We start from the raw sequence: 19,168 nt of genomic DNA, 5'->3' as shown, positions 1-19,168 counted from the left end.
AGTGAGGGGCTCATCAGGAGCCAGAAAGCCTTGCCAAAGTGGCGAGGGCGGGGGTTGGGAGACAGGCTTGCTGCCACCTCTCTGGCCCTGTCTGCTGTCTGTCCCCACAGCCCTCACCCCTTCCTCCCAGGCCTTGACTCTGAGTTCAGGGAAGGGCCTTGCCTGTGCCCTGGCTGGAGAGGGAGTGGGAGCCACAGGCCCTGCTCCCATGCGGTCTGACTGAAATCCAGGACAGTCAAATCTCTTGTGAGATCCCTGTCTTCTCCTGGTTTTGAAGGAGAAGGGAGTGCCAATACCCCAAGTGGCTGACTAGGCTGAGGAGATAGTGGTCTTTCAGATTTCAGCAATTGGGTTCAATCACCCACATCCCCAGGTTACCCAGAGACTCGTAAGTGGCAGTTTCCCCCTTCCGCGTGTCCTGGATACTCACCAACTGCCCCCCATCCCCTCAACTGAAGGCTGGGCCAAAGAGGGCCCTGCTCTTCCTCCCTTCTTCCCTCGTCCCTCCCCTCGCACTGAGGTCACCTCCCTCTGAATCAGGCCTTTGTCAGGGGAGGGGCCGCCCATTGGCAGTTCTGGCGGGAGAAGCCTCCAGTTCAAGTTAGAGCTCCCACCCCTGTAGCTCCATCCCTCTCCAGTCTGGAGTGCATCATGTGTTTTAGACCCAAAATTTGGGCTGTGTCGTGGGACCACCGGAGGAATGTTTGAAACCAGGGTCATCCCGAAAAACCCAAGCCTGGGTTTTCCTGGGGGCCCCAGGTCGGCAGAGCACAGAGGCTGTGAGTAGAAGGAGTTATGGGGCCTGAGGGAGGAGAAGGAGGGCACCTGTCCCCTGGGGAGGGGAACCCCACTGACCCCCAGCAGAGAGTGATACTGGGGTGCTGACTCGGTTATTTTCATAAGATTGAGGCAGAAAACCCAGACTCAGACGGCCCAAATTCCTGATTAGGCTCAGATTGGGAAGTGGAAGTGGTAGTATCTCTCCAGATCTTGATTCCCTAGAGGAGGGTAAAGAAGCAGGAAGTTTTCTTTTTACCATAAAAACCTTGAACCAAACTCTGGTCTGGCTCAGAGCCATGTGCTCCTCCCTACCGCCAAGTTTAAATGCAGGCCTCTTCCCTGTGACTTCTCCATAATCTGGGCAGACTGCTGCCTTCCCTCTGCTGTGATAGCCCTGGAGATACAGAGAAGGCCCCCTCTGTCCTGGGTGGGCCCACACCTCCTGGCTGTGAGGGCAAAAAGCTGTTCCCACAAAGTGGGGCTGAGTCACACAGCCTTCCTTCAGCCAACATTTCCTGCGCCTGCTAGGCCTAGCCAGAGTATACAAGACACTTGTGAAAGAACTGTTGCCCTTGGGCTTAAGCCCAAGGTCTCCCCCAATTTGCAAGGGGACTTGGGCCCCCCGCCCTAGGATCCACAGAGGCTCAGATCTAGGCCCCAGGTCTGCTGAGCACAGAGGTTGTGAGTAGGAGTTGTGGGTCCTGAGGGAAGAGGAGGGCACCTGGCCCCTGGGGAGGGGGGCCCCAATGACCCCAGCAGGGAGAGACACTGGGGAGCTGACCTGGGTTTCCCCATGAAATTGAGGCAGAAAACCCTGACTCAGGAGACCCAAATTCCTAATTAGCCTCAGAGTAGAGGTTGGCTTTATGGAGGGTGTTGGGTCTTTACCCTCCTCAGCACAGCCAGTCTTTCATAATCTGGGCCTTGCTCCTAACCTGAATTTTTTTTTTTTTTTTTTAAGGAAAAGCTTTTCTCCTAAACCACTCCTGCCTTTTGTTTGATTTTTGTTTTTGTGTGAAAAACACAAAAACTTGGGCTTTCTGAAACTAGCTTTATTTTTATCCTTTTCTGGTCCTTTGATGCTGCCCTACTCAACCCATTCCTTTCCTTCACTTTTTCTTGCCCTCCCCAGTCTTGCCCCTCCACCCTACCCTAAACCCTCTCTTCCCAGACCATTTCAATCAGAGAAATCAATGGTGAGGCGATTGAGGGAAAAGCTGGTGATAAATGGCTGGGGACCATGCAAGCTGGGGCCTCATGGAGCAGTGGATGTTTGCTGGCTGGAGTGAGGGAATGATGATCTGGAGACTGGAGTTATAGGGTGAGTGTGGAATGAGTTGAACAGTGGGTAGCCCCTACCACTTTTTTCCCCGAGGCCTTTTTTGGTTTTAATCCCTATTTGTGTATGGGGAAAGAGGATATTTCCTGAATTATTTTCATTTTTTTCCAAACCTATACATTTCTAAATAAATCAAACATGATAATGTTTTGAGAAAACTAAGTTATATATGATACATTTTTATGGTATTAAAATAACAAAGGACTTTGGCTTGTTAAAGAGTGTTAAAAATAAGTATTACAGATTTTCCTTCTAAATATTTTCAGGAGCCCGCTTTCCCACTGTCGTACACATAGACACACTCAGAAGGAAGTATTTTCCTCTTCTACTGCTTACTACCCTGCCCCCAAAACATCCAGCCACAAAAGTTGTGTGTTAGATATATTTACAACACTGACAAAAAAAAAAAAAGGAGTAGCTGCTAGGACTTCTTCAGTACAACCAAAAACCTCATGGGATTTGATTTCTTGGTTTGGAGGTTACGGTTTCATAGGGCATCCCAGTTAATTGGCCTAATAACATGTTTAGTGCCTCTGTTCTACCTCCTAGTTTGACGGATAGTGCCTGGGGTCTTAAAAGCTTACAAGCAGCTATCCAAGGCACAACAATTGGTCTCTACTTGCCTGGAACAACAGAGGAAGAAGGCGAGTCAGGAATAGGAGGAGGATATGGAATGTGTGGCTGATTGCTTCCTTTGCCATGAGACCAGAACTAAATGGTGCCTAGCTACCATTACTGAACATTTTGCTCAACGATTCCGTAGAAGAATCCTGATCAAAAAGGGGGGAAATGTAGAACAGACTTTCAAATTCTCATGGACTCCAGACTTCCTGGAGCCATGAAGGTTGGATGAACCCCTGAAACTATTGCCCTGAAATAATCTTTAAACTTTGAACCAAAAATATCCCCTGAGAAACTAGCACAACTTGTGCAAGACAAGGTCATGAAAGTTCCATAGGCGCATCCAAACTCCCTGAGGGATGGAATTGCTGGGATGGGGGCTGTGTGTTCCATGGTCTCGGGAACATCTAGCTCAATTGGCATAACATAGTTTATGAAGAAAATGTTCTACATTCTACCTTGGTGAGTAGCATCTGGGGTCTTAAAAGCCTATGAGTGGCCATCTAAGATACTCCACTGGTCTCACTCCTTCTGGAACAAGGGAGAATGAAGAACACTAAAGACACAAGGGAAAGATTGGTCCAAAGGAATAATGGACCATAACTGCCACGGCCTCCACCAGACTGAGTCCAGTACAACTAGGTGGTGCCTGGCTACCACCGCTGACTCCTCTAACAGGGATCACAATAGACGGTCCAAGACAGAGCTGGAGAAAAATGTAGAACAAAATTTTTAACCCACAAAGAAATGACCAGACTTATTGGCCTAACAGAGACTGGAGAAACCCCGAGAGTGTGGCCCCCTGACACTCTTTTAGCTCAGTAACAAAGTCACTCCTGAGGCTTACCCTTAAGCCAAAGATTAGGCAGGCCCATTAAACAAAAAGAGACTAAAGGGGCACACCAGCCTTGGAACAAGGACTAGATGGCAAGAGGGGACAGGAAAACTGGTAATAAGGAAGCCAAGGTTGAGAAGGGAGGGTGTTGACTTGTTGTGGGGTTGTTAACCAATGTCATAAAACAATATGTGTACTAACTGTTTAATGAGAAGCTAGTTTGTTCTGTAAACCTTCATCTAAGTATAATTTTTAAAAAATTAATAACAAAAATATCCCCTGAAGTCTTCTTAAAACCAACCGATAGTTGAACTAGTAAAAAATATCTGCCTTGAGCATTATGCTCTCTTAAGAACTCTCTGTGGATCAAATTCATAACAGCAACTCCAAAAATGAGATAGGAGTCTTGGGGGGGCAGTGAATTAATGTTTTGAGGGGAGGTACAACTCAGAAAAGGAGGGTAAGAATAGTTGCACAACTGGAAGAATGTAATCAGTGTCATTAAATGGTACACATAGAAACTGTTGAATTGGTGTATGTTTTGCTATGTATATTCTCAACAGCAATAAAATTATATTTAAAAAAAAAATGACAATCCGACCACTTTCTTTGTCTATGGTATCAGGCTGAGAAGAGTGAAAGCTGAGCTGGCCCTGGGGCTGGAGGGCTGGCAGGGAGTGGGCTGGGGAGGAGGAGGCCACGGAGGGAAGGGAGGATCAGGATAGTGCTTTCAGAGACCTCCAGGCACCCATAGAGCCGAAACTCCAGGGCGAGGGGACTGGGACTCAGTCAGCCTGTGTGAACAGATAGGGTAGGCAGCAGGCTCCAGGGCAACCCCAGGGCTTTGCACTGTATTCATGTCATGTCGGGATGTGATTATATGAAGGCCTCCAATTACTGAGTCTAGGGGCGCTCTACATACACTCTACACGCGTTATCTCATTTACTCCTGCAACAACCCTCTGGGCTAAGTATTCTAAAATACACATTCGGCACTATAAATTTTTCACTAAGCACTGCTTTTGCTGCATCCCACAAGTTTTGGTAAGTTTTCATTTTCATTTGGTTCAAAATATGCTTTAATTTCTGTTGAGACTTCTTCTTTGACCCAGGTGTTAATTAGAAGCGTGTTGTTTAATCTCAAGTATTTAGGGATTTTCTAGCTCTCTTTCTGATATTGATTCCTAGTTTAATTCCAGCGTGGTCTGAGAGCGTACTTTGCATGATTTCTCTTAAATTTGCCAAGGTGTGTTTCATAGCCTGGGATAAGGATTCTTATTGCCATTTTACAGGTGAAGAAACAGATTCAGAGAGGCTCAGTAAGTTGCCCAGATCAACTGTAGAGTCAGGATTCTAACCTGGAGCTGTCCAGTGCAAAGGCGAGAGAGAAGTCCATGCCAGGCACTGCCTACAGAGAGCGCCAAGGCTGTAAGGAGCTCACAGGATGTAAGGAATTTGTAGCACACCGGTTATGTGTACAGAAAGGCCATGTGGTGCAGGGAGAGGAAGAAAACCCGGGAACTGTCCGGTGAGCTCTTTACAGCCCTCCCTTGCAAGGTTGTTAGGAGAATTAAATGTGGTGATGCATGAGAAAGTGCCAACACACTGCTTGACACACAGGATATACTCAGTATATGCAAGTGTAACTTCCTGTTCCACATCTAAAATACAGGTGGTGATAATAGCATTTAACTCTCTTGTGGTTGGGAGGATTAAAGACAACAATGCCTATTTGTGGAAGGGCCACAAAGCCCGCATGTTGCTGTTCGTTCTCATCCATCATCTGAGTACTCCTGGCCAAGCGCTGGGGGCCTTTGCACTGGCTGTTTCCTCTGCCTGGAATGCATTTCTCAATCCAGGATACCGTCCAGACTTCACTCAGGTCTCTGCTTAACTGTCACCTCTTCAGTGCCTTACCGCGACCCGACATTGTATGTCCATGGTTTACCTGGATAGTGTCCGTCTTCCCAATAGAATGGAAGCTTCATAAAGGCAGAACTTTGTCCTCTTTCCCTCTGTGTCCCAGTGCCTGGCCAGCAGCAGGAAGAGCTCAACACATGTTTGTGGAATGCGTAACTGAAATAATCTCCCTGCGTTTTTCCACAGGCGAGGTGACCATTCTGGCTGCAAGAGCGAGTGTACCCGCCTGGTGAGGAGACAGAGAGGTGAGGGGCTTTGGGGCCTGCACACAGATGATGGGGATCCAAGAAGGAGGACGGAGGTGTGGAGAAGCACGCCCTGTGCCCCGCTGTGGAGAGTAGCAGTGGTGTCACTAGGGTTGGTGTCACCCCTTCCCCAGTGAACCCCCTCCCATACCAGACCATAGAGAATCCTTAGTAATGTTTTTTGTAGTAATGTTACTTGTAAATTGTGATTCCCGTATATCACTCCTCCTTTTCCTTTAATTACTACTGCATCATCAAAAAAGTTATTGATACAGGTTCGCAAATACTAATTACCACAGTAGCTAAAACACCAGAAAATTTGACAAAATCAGCGACCATAAAAATACCAGCAGCAATGAAAACAACAGTGCGTGCTTGCGGTGTATGCAGATGAAACCACGTGATTGGAAACATCATTGTAATTGGGTAATAATGACAGCTCTAACCAGAATACATTAGAAGGTTCAAAAAATAAGTTAGCATAGAGTTTTAGCCTTGTGGGTATACTGACACATGCAAGCTGGGCTTATGGAAAATGTTTTGTTATAACTAACTATAGGCATATCTTTATAGACAGTCATTTTGGTGTCACCCCCTGTCACAGTGTCATCCAGTTCAGCTCGCATCCCCTGCACCCCCCTAGTGATGCCACTGTGGAGTAGGGAGTGTTCAGTGCCTTTGTCGGTGAGCTGCTGAGGGACCCCTTTTCCTTGGTCCCAAAGCTCTAATCCTCTTACTTTTCGAACCTTCAGATGCACTCCGGTCAGAGCTGTCACTGCTACCTAATTACAGTGACACATGGTTTCATCTGCACATGTTACGTGGATGTGCTGTTGTTTTCATTTACGCCAGTGTTTTTATAGTTGCTGATTTAGCCAAATTTTCTGATATTTTAGCCTCAATGGGGCAGGGAGGGGAGTAGTCAGTGGTGGATTAGGAACTTCCTCCCTTTTACAGAAAGGAGGGTTTCCCACCTCCTGGCGACCTCCACAGTGTTTGTGTAGAAGAAGGAAATCTGCATTTGTCTCTAGCAGAGAAATCGAACCTCAGATTCAAGGGCAAGATGAAGACTAACCAGATTACACCACTAATAACTGAGGCATCAGTTTGGTACATGTGAGGGGGACTTCACATAGTGAGATGCAGGTCAGAACCCTGTGAGTGTGGTGGTTAGTCTCTCAAACTAGTCTGTCTAGTCATCAGTCTGTCTCTACACTCCTACCAGATATCACACCAGGAGCTGTGAGTGTGGGCAGTGGAGTGCATACAATGTCTCTGTCCCCAGAGCTGACACTCTGGTCGGGGAGACTGTTGCAGAACCAAGTAGGGGAGGCACCTACACCAGACTTGGAGGAGGAGCCCTGAAGACTGACTGGAGCTAGCCCAGTGGAAAGGGAAGGGTCAGAAGACCCCCGCAGAGGGAACGGCATGCACAAAGAGGCTGGTTCTGGTTGGAAGGGGCCTTCATTCCCCCCGGGGGTGGGGGCACCTGGAACAGCTGGAGCTGGAAAGGAGTAGCTTTAGAGGCATGCAGGCCACCTCCTACTGTATCCAGAGGGAGATGGAGGCCCAGGGAGCACAAGGGCCTTAACCCTAAGTTACATAGCCAGTGAGTGCCAGAGCCAGGACCAGAACTCAGGTCACTAGTTTCCAGCCCTAGATCTCTTCTCCACATATTCCCAGGAAATATCAACACCGCCTTTGTAGACTGGTTTTCAAAGTGCTTTCCCATCGATGATCATGTTTGACTCTCACAAAGACTCTGTGAGGAAGGAAGAATTCTACCCATTTCTCACAGTTAGGAAACTGAGGCTCAGTTTGACCAAGTGAATGAAAGAGCAAGTTTCCATGTGTTCACCCAGCTCATAGTAGGCACAGCCAGGCAGAGCCTTTCCGCTACAAGCCAGGGTTATCCACACAGTACCTAAAATGTGTCCCTGCCCTGGACAGATGAGCCCACTGAGCATCAGGACAAAACCCTAGTTGCTTTACCTGTTAAATTAGTTTCAAGAATCTTAAAAACTGTTTTATTGTTACTGTTATGAGTAATAATAGCCTCATGTTTAAAATTTTTTTTTATAACTTCTTCAATTCACTTTCGCAGGCCTGATCTTTGTTTGCAGCCACTGAGTAAGATTAAGTGATGTTGTTGTTAGTTTACAGATGGAAAGACTGGGACATAGACGTTTTAGCTGGCTTGGTAGCTGGAGGTCAATCCCAGCTGAGAATGCAGGTCTCTCCTCTCCTAGCCCAGTGTCTATGATCTGTGGTCAGACATGAACAAGTGTACCAAACCAGTTGCCATGGAGTCAACTCCGACTCATGGCGACCCCATGTATATCAGAGTAAAATTGTGCTGCATGGGGTTTTCAGTGGCTTTTTTTTTTTTCTGGAAGTAGATTGCCAGGCCTTTCTTCCGAGGTGCCTGTGGGTAGACACCAACTTCCAGCCTCTCAGTTAGCAGCCAAGTGTGTTAACCGTTTGCACCACGCAGGGACTCTGTGTACAAGTGTAGGGTTTGTAAGACAATGGTCTCTGTTCTTGAGATGAGAAGAGCGTCTGTGTCCCATGGCAAGGAGAGTCGCAGCCCAACACTGAGTTGTTACAGTGTATGTGGCATACAGGTCACACTGATCTAAACTCTGAGAATACTGACAAGTTTCATCTTTGTCCCCTGCCTCCTCCACTACCTCCTCCTCGTGCCCTGGAGTAGCCTGCCCGGGCTTCTCTCACTTGCTCTGGGACCTGATGTCGGAGACCATGGACCAGCCAGCCAGGGGACCTGGAAACCCAAGGCTAGGAGAGGGTGGAGAGGGCGGCATGGAGCCAGGCACCTGTGAAGAGCTTCTGCAACGACTGCGGGAGCTAGAGGTAGGGCATGGGGCAGGGTGGGACACTGCCCTGGGGGAGGCAGCTGCCCTTTCCTTTGAGGTTTGTTTGGGTTGTTGTGGGTGCAGTGGGCCTTCCTCGCAGCCCCCTTTGCCAGCTGGAGCAGAGCTGACATTTAGTTAGCAGAGCTTCTCTGAGAAGTCCTTTTCTTGCCCTCAGTGCTCCAGCCCAGGGGCCGGCTCAGGGTCAAGAGGCATGCACAAGGGTGGTGATGCCCTAGACCCCGATTGGCTCGCATCTTTACCCTCTTCTCCCCACTTTCCTGCCCCTGCTGGCTCTCTGGCGGGGGTCACAGATGCCACGGGAGGAAAGGGTTGGGTGACTCGGGGCTCAGGAATGGAGGGCCAGAGGACAGATCCTCACACCAGACCCTTTACCCACTGTATTCTCAAGACACTGCCCTACCCACTCCAGCCCTCTCTACCCACTGTTCAGGGAAATAAGGGTTGGTTACCCTTGGCACCTCCCATCTCAGTTCCTCCTGGAGTCCCTCCAGCCTCCCAGGCTTCACTCAGGGTTTACAGAAAACCAGCTCGCCTGGACTCTGCCATCTTGATGCCCGTTGCCCATCTGTGCTGCCTACCCATGTGAGAATCCAGCCAGAGCTAAAAGCTGGGGCAGGGCTGTAGCTAGTGGACTCCTTGTCTCCCCTTCCCCAAAGGAAGTTGTCTGGGGAAAGAATGATCCCAAAGCCGCCTTTTTACCCTCTTCCTCCCTCCCTCCTACAGGCAGAGAACTCCGCACTTGCCCAGGCCAATGAGAATCAGCGGGAGACTTATGAGCGCTGTCTAGATGAGGTCTGTGGGGTCTGTAATGGGGCTGGTGCTGGTGGAGGGGCACAGCTGGTCTGCTCCAGGCAGAGGCCAGGCCAGCTGACAGCTCTGCCTTGGGCTTTCTGTCCCCAGGTTGCCAACCATGTGGTGCAGGCACTGCTGAACCAGAAGGTGAGCGGCCACAGCACACATTGTCATCTTCAAGCCAAGATGCCCTGGGGAGAGGGCGAGGTCCTTCCTGGGGCCCTGAGCAGCTCAGCTAAGCCTTGGATAGAGGCTAGAGGAGAGGGTATGGTGGAGAGGAAATATTGCCTCCCTTCTCTGCCTTGGGCAGGTCCGTACTGTTCTACCTGGAGGCAGGAATGGGACTAGGTAAGGCCAGGTCTCTTTAAGCTATGGCAGCTTTGATTGGGGCTTGAATCCTTCCCTTACCCTGGCCCCAGCTGGTTTCACCAGGTTGTAAAGACCCTGAAAGCAAGGATGATGCTGCAAGCATAAGATGGCATCTAAATATTTAGTAAGTACTGTGAATAACTTCTTGACATATGGACACTTTGACCGGCAGACCTTCCTTTGCCCTAATGGGCCCTTCTTTGATGAGTGGTTTCTAAGAGGCAGGAGATTGTTTTCAGGGAGGGGAAAGGTACCAAGGGGGTGAGATATACCTCCACCAGGGGTGGTATATTTAGGGAATTCACCATCTCCAGAAGATGCTGTAACTACAAATAGGCAGGCTCACTACTTCATAGAAGGAGGGTGGGGAGGAGGGCAGACACAGCAGGAATCTTGGGGCCTCAGAGGCAGAGCCCGTGCCTGCTACTCTGGTAAGGACTGTGCTCATACTCCCGTCACTCTCCCTGTCATCCTCTCTGCCTCTCCCCGTTCTGGGTGGGGCAGGACCTGAGGGAGGAATGCATCAAGCTGAAGAAGAGAGTGTTTGACCTGGAGCGGCAGAACCAGATGCTGAGTGCCCTGTTTCAGCAGAAACTCCAGCTAACAACAGGCTCCCTTCCTCAGGTGGGCATATGCAGTTTTCTTTCCCTCCTCCTCACCTCCCAGCCCCACCATCATCATCATCCTCTTCCCACAAGCACCTGCAGAAGAAGGCCATTAGCCACCCCTCATCCATTTGGGGGGCTATGGCCGTCAGGGAAGACTGGCCTAGCCTGCTAGATTTCAGTCTTAGGAGGGGCAAAAGCTGCCTGAGTCCTCTCAAGCTTAGCTGTCTCCCCACCCAGAGGATGGCATCCGTTCTTGTTGACAGAGAAGGTCATGCTTGTTCCTATGTGGGCAGATGGGTGGAGGCTGGAAATGCAATTACTTCAAGCTCCCAAAGGGCCCTTCTGGCCACTGACGTTGCTGCTTCTTGGCCAGGGGCATAAGGGTGAGCCAAGTGTAAGGCAGCCCAGTGTTTGTTGTCACAGAGAGGTCAGGACACTATAACTCTGTGTGCATAGTTGCGTATACCTGCCCACGGGCACACAGGCTTGTTGCAGACACTGGTCTCTGCTTCTAGCCTGGATACCTTCCTGACCTGGGAAAAGCAGGAGGCTACTGGGAATGATTCCTGGGCCGAGTCCAGGTGTCACCTGGGTTTACTCTGTCAAGAACCCCCCAACGATAGGGTGAGACATGGGGGTTGGGGGGACCAGGAGCAGCTCCAAGTACTTGAGATAAACAACTGGTTCTCTCTGTAACAAGAAAAAAGTCACCTCCTCTGCATGTGTGTGTCTGTCTGACTGACTGCAAAACCCCTCCATTCACTGGGAAGCCCTGGGCCCCTCACAGTAAAAGCCGCTTATCACCTTAGACTTTCTTGAGCCCCTTTCGCCAGGCCAGCACAGAGCTGGGTCTGAATCAGCAGCAATGACTTTGCAGCTTTCCTAGACCCAGGTTTACCTGCTGCCAGGTTCACCCTGGAATCCCCAGAGGCCCATCCCACGCCACCCCTCGGCCAAGCTCACCATCCATGCCCTTCTCTAGGACTGATGATAACAGAGGTGTAGATAACCCTTAACTCATTTGTGTTTTTCTTAAATCAATCCTGGGACCTCTTGGGGTTTTGGGAAATGGATTTATCTTCCCCAGAGGTAACATGACATAATGGAAAGAGCTTGAACTTTGGCCTCAGATAAACTTGGATTGTATCCCTGACTTAGCTACTTCTTAGCCATATGACCTTGGGTACATTATTTAACCTGATGAACCACACTTTTCTCCTTATAAATGGGAATACAAATACCTATATTACAGGTTGTCTTGAGGATTAAATGAGATAATCTATAGTGCTTGGTACGTAGTAGATAGTTAATAAATGACAGCTATTTTTCATTATTAATGTTATGCCCAATGTGCTCTTAGTTAAGTTGGAAACTCCGATGGCGTAGCGGTTAAGTGCTATGGCTGCGAACCAAAAAAGTCAGCAGTTTGAATCCACCAGGTGCTCCTTGGACACTGTATGGGGTGGTTCTACTCTATCCTATAGGGTCACTATGAGTTGTAATCAACTCCACAGCAACGGTTTTTTTTTTTTTTTTTTTGAGGATGGAAGCCCCACTGAGCAAATGCTAATTGGATTCTTATTGTGAGCAGTGCCTTTGAAAACCTGGATGGAATTGGACTGAATCTCAAGGCCCTGTCTAAGGGCTGTGGCCTGTGCAGGGTGACTGTAACCCTGGAGGCTGGGGCTGCCAGGAGCTAAGACAGGTCTGCAGATAGCCAAGCTACAAAGCAGAGTGTGATAAGTACTGCCCAATCGTCCAGGGAAGGGTTCGGGAAGCCTCCTTTAAAAAGGTGACATTGGACCTGGGCCTTGAAGGAGAAAAAATTTTTAAAAGTTGGGGAGAATGGACTCCTGGGAGGAATAGCATCAGCAGAGCTCCGAGGGCAGAAAAGCTTAGGGAGCAGCAAGCTCTTCTGCTTGGCTGGAGCAAAGGATGCATGAAGGGAAAGAGAAATCAAACGAGAAGAACCAGTGGGGTCAGGAATGCCAGCGCAGTTCAGACTGGTTTCCGTGGGCAGTGGGTGGGCGTGGGCACTACGATGCTTTTGGCTGCCATGTACACAGGAGAGTGAAGGGACCACCGACCCAGGTCAGGGAGACTGGTTGAGGTGCTTAGCAGCATCCACACCAGAGGCAAGAGGGTCTGGGCTGAAGGGGCAGACTGCAGAGGGACAGAGTGGGGAGAGAGCCACTGCCAAGACAGGCTTTAATGGCTGTGGGGAATGAGGGAGAGGGAAGAGTTAAAGCTGACTCATCTCTAGCCAAGACGCCTGGGAGAAGGAAATTATATTCTCAGGGACTGAGAGAGAAGGGGCCTATGATTAAACACTACCTCGGTAATCCTCAGAGTAGATGTTTCACATGAGACCAGCGGGGAGAGACAGAAATGATAACTCCCTGCTATCTCTCTGACTCTTTTCCAGAACTTGGCAGCAAATGCCTGTTCTGTTAGTTGCAGCCACCCTGTGACCCTAGAATCACAGTGATCAGAACAGGAAGGGCCTTCGTATTGTTTTTGGGTGCCATCAAGTTAATTCTGACTCATATCGACCCCGTGTGACAGAGTAGAACTGCCCCATAGGGTTTTCTTGGCGGTAATCTTTACAGAAGCAGATTATCAGGTCTTTATCCTATAGAGCTGCTGGGTAGGTTCAAACCGCCAACCTTTCAGTTAGCAGCTGACCGCTTGACTGTTGTGCCACCAGGGTTGCTTGCCTTCTCATTAGCCCCATGTAATAGAGAAGTGCCACAGCCAGCAGAGCAGTCTTGCAATTGAGGTGGGCACCCAGGGTTGGACCTGCCCACTGCCTACTGCCCCCCAGGCCCAGGGGCACTTCTCTTTGTCCAAAGCCCCCTGATTGGTCCCACTGTCCTGCCACGTGGGCCTTGCACTATCTTTAAATCTACCTGTGCCATGGTCTCCTGCGGCTCCTCTTATGAGTTGGTGGGAACAGCAGCAAGAGCCACGTGTTGAGCCAGAAAAGTCCCTGAAGGATAGACATGGATAGGAAGGCCTGGCTCAGTCAGGGAGCGGAGCACTGGGACCAGACAGCAGCTGTGCTAACACTGCCTCCCACTCTGCAGATCCCGCTCACCCCACTCCAGCCGCCGTTGGAGCCACCAGCCTCCCTCTCCTTGAGCTCCACTGAGGGACCAGCCACCTCACTGCCTGTGGGGCGCTGTGCTGGGCAGAGAGAGGTAGGAGGACGGGGCGCAGTGGTCTGTGGCTTCACCAGCTAGGGGCTAGTAGGTCTGTACTCATTGCAGTTTCCTAACGAGTCCCAGGGGAGGGGTCACCTGCTGGTGCACAGATGCTTGTCCAGGCTGGAGGTGGGAACCCTTATCTGTCAGCCTCATACTAAGACAAACAGATCCTCACCCTGGCCCCTGCCCTGTAGCAGATGTATCAGGAGTACGACAGGTGTACTAGCTAACAATTACTGAGCCCTTACTCCCTGCCAAGCACTGTGCTGAACAACTTAGATCTCATTAGTCTTATTTATGAGGTTAAGCACAGGACCCCTGGTGGTACAGTGGCTAAGCAGTCAGCTGCTAACTGAAAGGTTGGTGGTTCCAACCCACCAGCTGCTCTGAGAGGAAAAATGTAGCAGTATGCTTCTGTAAAGATTTACAGCCTTGGAAACCCTATGGGCCGGTTCTACTCTGTCCTGTAGTGTCGTTATGAGTTGGAATCGACTCGACAGCACACAACAGCAACAACAACAAACACAATTACCATCACATTTTGCAGATGATGCAATGCAGCCTAGAGGTTCAATAACAGGTGGTTAAGTGGTAGAACCAGGACTTGAACCTACACGGTATGGCTCCAGAGCCCATGTAGTTAACTACTATGCCAGATTATACTGAGCCCAAGAAGAGGCTAGGGAAGAGTAGGAAAGGGTTTGCGTAGAGTTGTCCCCAGCCCCCTTCTCCTGCCAGGGATCAGGTCAGCAGGGTCAGCCAGCTGACCTCATGTAGCTTGGGCTTGCGTGTAGGGACTCCATATCAAACTCCTTGTTGAGTATGTGTATTCTTTCTGGGGTCTGAAAAATGGGCAGGCCTTGCTCCCCTGGGGCAAGCATAGAGGTCAACCCTGCTGACCCAAACAGCAGAGGGGGAGCTGGGACAACCAGGAAGAGGAAGTGTGCTGCCAACCCAACCCCAGGTGTGCCAGGAAGAAGAGTTGGGGTGCCCAGGGCTCAGTGACCCTTGAGGACTCTGAGCCACCATACATCAGGAGCTGTCAGTTTCTTTGGGAGCACAGACCCAACCAGGCCCACCTAGCCAACAAGGAGCCCCCCTAAGCCTGACAAGGGAAAGGTCCCACTGTGGCATACTATGGTAGCACAATGGCCCAGCCCCCACCCCTAGCAGCTGGCCCTGCTGACCCTCAGGGGCCGGCCCCACGCTCTGCCATCCAGCTCTGCTCCCGACATACTCAGTTAGGCCTAGCTCAGAGTCTGGCCCTGGAATAGGGTCCCAGGTGCACAGGGGACTCATGTTCTTTCTCCCCCAAGGTTTGTTGGGAGCAGCAGCTGCAGCCAGGAGGCCTAGGACCCCCAGCTACCCCACCTCCGGCGCTGGATGCCCTATCCCCATTCCTTAGGAAGAAAGCCCAGATCCTGGAGGTGCTGAGAGCCCTGGAAGAGACTGACCCCGTACTTCTGTGCTCACCTGCCACCCCTTGGCAGCCTCCAGGCGAGGGGCCTGGCTCCCCAGAGCCCATCAACGGCGAGCTATGTGGCCCACCCCAGCCTGAACCCTCGCCCTGGGCCCCTTACCTGCTGCTAGGCCCTGGCAGCCTGGGAGGCCTGCTGCACTGGGAGCGCCTCCTGGGGGGCCCGGGAGAGGAAGAGGGTACTGGCCGTCCCTGGGGCCCTAGTAGGGGGTCTCCTCAGGCCCGGGGCACCAGCTCTGGCCCACACTGTGCCCCAGGCAGTAGCTCCTCCTCCTCTTCTGATGAGGCAGGTGATCCCAATGAGGCACCCAGCCCTGACACCCTGCTCGGTGCCCTGGCCCGCAAACAATTGAACCTGGGCCAACTCCTCGAGGACACAGAGTCTTACCTACAGGCCTTCCTGGCGGGGGCTGCAGGCCCACTCAACGGGGACCACCCAGGTCCCAGGCAGCCATCCTCCCCAGACCAGGGGCCCCCACAGCTGTCCAAGTCCAAAGGCCTCCCCAAGTCAGCTTGGGGTGGGGATACCCCAGAGGCCCACAGGCCAGGCTTTGGTGCTACCTCAGAGGGCCAGGGACCCCTCCCCTTCCTCAGCGTGTTCATGGGTGCGGGGGATGCCCCCCTGGGCTCACGGCCTGGCCACCCCCATTCCTTATCTCAGGTGAAAAGCAAGCTCCAAATTGGCCCCCCTTCTCCTGGAGAAGCCCAGGGAGCCCTTCTGCCCTCTCCAGCCAGAGGTCTCAAGTTCCTAAAGCTGCCTCCAGCCTCGGAGAAAGTCCCCAGCCCAGGAGGCCCCCAGCTCAGCCCCCAGCTCCCCCGGAACTCACGAATCCCCTGTCGGAACGGTGGCTCAGATGGGAGCCCCTCCCCGTTGCTGGCCCGCCGGGGTCTTGGGGGAGGAGAGCTGTCCCCTGAGGGGGCACAAGGCCTGCCCACCAGCCCTTCACCCTGCTCTTCAACCCCAGACTCTGCACAACTCAGACCCCCGCAGCCAGCCTTGTCCACCACACTGTCCCCAGGGCCAGTGATGTCTCCCTGCTATGAGAACATCCTGGACCTTTCCCGCGGCACCTTCAGGGGGCCTTCCCCAGAGCCCCCTCTATCCCCACTGCAGGTGCCCACCTACCCACAACTGACTCTGGAGGTGCCACAGGCCCCGGAGGTCCTCAGAAGCCCCGGCATCCCTCCCAGCCCTTGCCTCCCAGAATCCTGCCCCTATGGGAGCCCCCAGGAGAAGAGTTTGGACAAGGCAGGCTCAGAGTCCCCCCATCCTGGCCGCAGGACCCCAGGCAACTCATCCAAGAAATCTGGCCAGGGGGCAGGGCGGCGACCTGGGGATCCTGGCTACACACCCCTGCGGGACAGACTGGCAGCCCTGGGGAAACTGAAGACAGGCCCCGAGGGGCTTCTGGGCACAGAGAGGAATGGGGTGCCAGCCAGGCCTGGCACTGAGAAGGTTCGGGGACCAGGGAGGTCAGGGGAGAGCCCTGGAGACATGATGCCTCCCACCTCCAGGCCCCCTGAGCAGCCAGAAACTAAGGGAGCACTGCGGGGGGCAGTGGCCTTAGGCACAAGCAGCCTGAAGCAGCAGGAACCCGGGCTCCTGGGGGATCCTGGGGCTCGAGTCTATTCCTCCCACTCAATGGGGGCCCGGGTAGACCTGGAGCCCATCTCACCAAGGAGCTGCCTCACCAAAGTAGAGCTGGCTAAGAGCCGGCTGGCAGGAGCTCTGTGTCCCCAGGTACCCCGTACCCCTGCCAAAGTGCCAACCTCAGCCCCCAACCTGGGCAAGCCCAATAAGAGCCCCCATGGCAGCCCTACGAAGCTGCCTTCCAAATCACCCACCAAGGTGGTGCCCCGGCCTGGAGCCCCCTCAGCTAATAAGGAGTCCCCCAAGCCTGACAAGGGAAAGGGCCCACCATGGGCAGACTGTGGTAGCACCACAGCACAGCCTACACCCCCAGCAGCTGGCCCCATTGACCCAAACCAAGGCCCTGAGGGGCCAGCCCCACACTCCGCCATCGAGGAGAAAGTGATGAAGGGCATTGAGGAGAATGTGCTGCGGCTCCAGGGCCAGGAGCGGGCGCTGGGCACTGAGGCCAAGCACCGAAACACCAGCAGCATCGCCAGCTGGTTTGGCCTTAAGAAGAGCAAGCTGCCAGCACTGAACCGTCGCACAGAGGCCACCAAGAGCAAGGAAGGGGCCAGTGGGGGCTCCCCGCTCCGGAAGGAGGTCAAGATGGAAGCCCGGAAGCTGGAGGCCGAGAGCCTCAACATCTCCAAACTGATGGCTAAGGCAGAAGACTTGCGGCGTGCCCTGGAGGAGGAGAAGGCCTACCTGAGCAGCAGGGCCCGGCCACGGCTCCGGGGACCAGCCTCAGGGCCACAGATGCAGGGCCAGCTGGCTGGCATGTACCAAGGTGCAGACACCTTCATGCAGCAGCTGCTCAACAGGTGAGGGCCTGGGACCCATTGGACAGGTGTGCGATGGGCTTTGGGTGCTTTTCCCATTGTGGGCACACCTGGGTCTGGAGCTGGGACCACCTTTCCAGAGAACTCAAGCTTCCCAGAGGTCAAAGGAGCAGGAGGTCAAGTGCAGTGCCACCAAAGTGTCTGAGGGTTAGTAGCCTGGAGGAAAGATTGGCTCAGATCAGAAGCCTAGGGTTTGTAGCCCGCCCTACCCCTTGCTGGCTGTGTGGTGTCAGACATGCTGAGACTCACATCCTCACTGGAATCAACAGTCCATTTTCCTGGTTTGACTCCAGTATCAGATGCAGTGGCCCATCTAAGTGCCTTGCATGCGGTACTTAAGGGAGTGCTGTGTCCTGTCTGGGCTGAAGAATGTCTCGTCTCCCAGGAGTTTCTATGCTATAGGACAAGGAGGGTCTCCTCCAGTCCTGCCCTTTGGCGCCTCCACAGACTCAGCAGTGGGCGCTATGATTCAGAGAAGGGGTCCACCCCATCTTGGGTTGCTCCATCTGGGCCCACTGAGGCAGAAAGTCACAGAGACTGGGCCCTGGGTAGGGTGTGGTGCGGACAGCAGGCATGCTCAGAAGTTCAGCAGGAGCCAGCAGGGTGCATCAGTGCAGGGACCAGGATGTGACAGGTCTGCCCATCTGTCTCTAAACACTCTTGTGGTCTCTAGGCTTGACTGTGGGTAGCTTTGGGGGTGTTCTCCTACCCTTTCCCCTGCCCTGCTCTTCCACCAGGATTTTCCCTCGGGCCTCTGCTTTATCCCAGTGACAGGAGGGAAAGGAGGGGGCAACCACCAGGGATATGTTCCCTTCCCCAGGGCCTCACTTGGCCCTGCACTAGTGGGGAGTAGGAGGCTGGAATGTCTGGTGGGCCCAGCCCCTCTCTAGGCCTCCGTCACTTCCTCAATACTGTTGCCCCTAGGGTGGATGGCAAGGAGCTGCCACCCAAAAGCTGGCGGGAGCCCAAGCCTGAGTTTGGGGATTTCCAGCCAGTGTCCTCAGACCCCAAGAACCCCTGGCCAGCTTGTGGGCCCCGAAATGGACTGGTAGGCCCTCTTCAGGGCTGTGGAAAACCTCCTGGGAAGGTAAGTTCTTGGAGTTGGGGCTAGGTAGAGGGGCCAGCTTTTTGGCCCTGTCAAATCTCTTACTCCCTGGAGGGCTCTCCTTCCCTGGGGCCTGCAAACATTCATGGTCTGAGGCGGGGGCTTCCTGAGGGCAAGGCAGATTGCAAGAACCATCAGACTCAATGGCAGAAGCCACGTGGGTAGGGGGCTGGGGTGGGATGGAATGGACTCAGGTCTCCTGTACTCCACAGCCGAGCAGTGAGCCGGGGAGGCGGGATGATATCCCCTCAGAGGACAGCCTGGCCGAGCCTGTGCCCACCCCACACTTCACAGGTCAGCAGGGCCGGGAGCCAAGAATGGGACCTGCACCCCCACCTCCTGCCTGCCCAAGTTACACTTCCCTGACACTGTAGCAGGTGCCAGACCCTCTGTGCCATCTGGGTGCCAAGCACTAGGTGGGCACTGAGGTTGCACAGGAATAAATCCCTGGCCTGCCTTCAGGGGTATCTGGTTTGCCTTCCTCCCAAAGCCTGGGGCGGGGTCG

At 52.8% G+C, this 19,168-nt stretch overlaps 1 protein-coding gene across 12 annotated transcripts in view; it reads left to right on the top strand.

Annotated features, from left to right (window-relative positions):
- The window catches only part of NCKAP5L (NCK associated protein 5 like), a 58,260-nt gene that overhangs the window by 36,865 nt on the left and 2,227 nt on the right, over positions 1–19,168 (top strand). For 4 of the 12 annotated variants that reach the window (XM_049883069.1, XM_049883062.1, XM_049883059.1 and 1 more), the window contains 9 exons: positions 5,682–5,740; positions 8,454–8,611; positions 9,358–9,426; positions 9,535–9,573; positions 10,300–10,419; positions 13,490–13,603; positions 14,926–17,540; positions 18,483–18,645; positions 18,876–18,957. In XM_049883069.1, the coding sequence (XP_049739026.1) occupies positions 8,489–8,611; positions 9,358–9,426; positions 9,535–9,573; positions 10,300–10,419; positions 13,490–13,603; positions 14,926–17,540; positions 18,483–18,645; positions 18,876–18,957 (3,325 nt within the window). In that variant the 5' untranslated portion in view covers positions 5,682–5,740; positions 8,454–8,488. Of the gene's footprint in view, positions 1–10; positions 2,102–5,681; positions 5,853–8,453; positions 8,612–9,357; positions 9,427–9,534; positions 9,574–9,736; positions 10,420–13,489; positions 13,604–14,925; positions 17,541–18,482; positions 18,646–18,875; positions 18,958–19,168 lie in introns of those variants that run through there. The other 8 variants (XM_049883068.1, XM_049883067.1, XM_049883066.1 and 5 more) reach the window with 7 other exon arrangements.

This window comes from Elephas maximus, chromosome 4 (genome assembly GCF_024166365.1).
Source record: "Elephas maximus indicus isolate mEleMax1 chromosome 4, mEleMax1 primary haplotype, whole genome shotgun sequence".
Classification (NCBI taxonomy): Eukaryota; Metazoa; Chordata; class Mammalia; order Proboscidea; family Elephantidae; genus Elephas; species Elephas maximus.
Note: the sequence above shows the minus strand (reverse complement) of the source record. Positions and strands in the feature narration are given on the sequence as shown.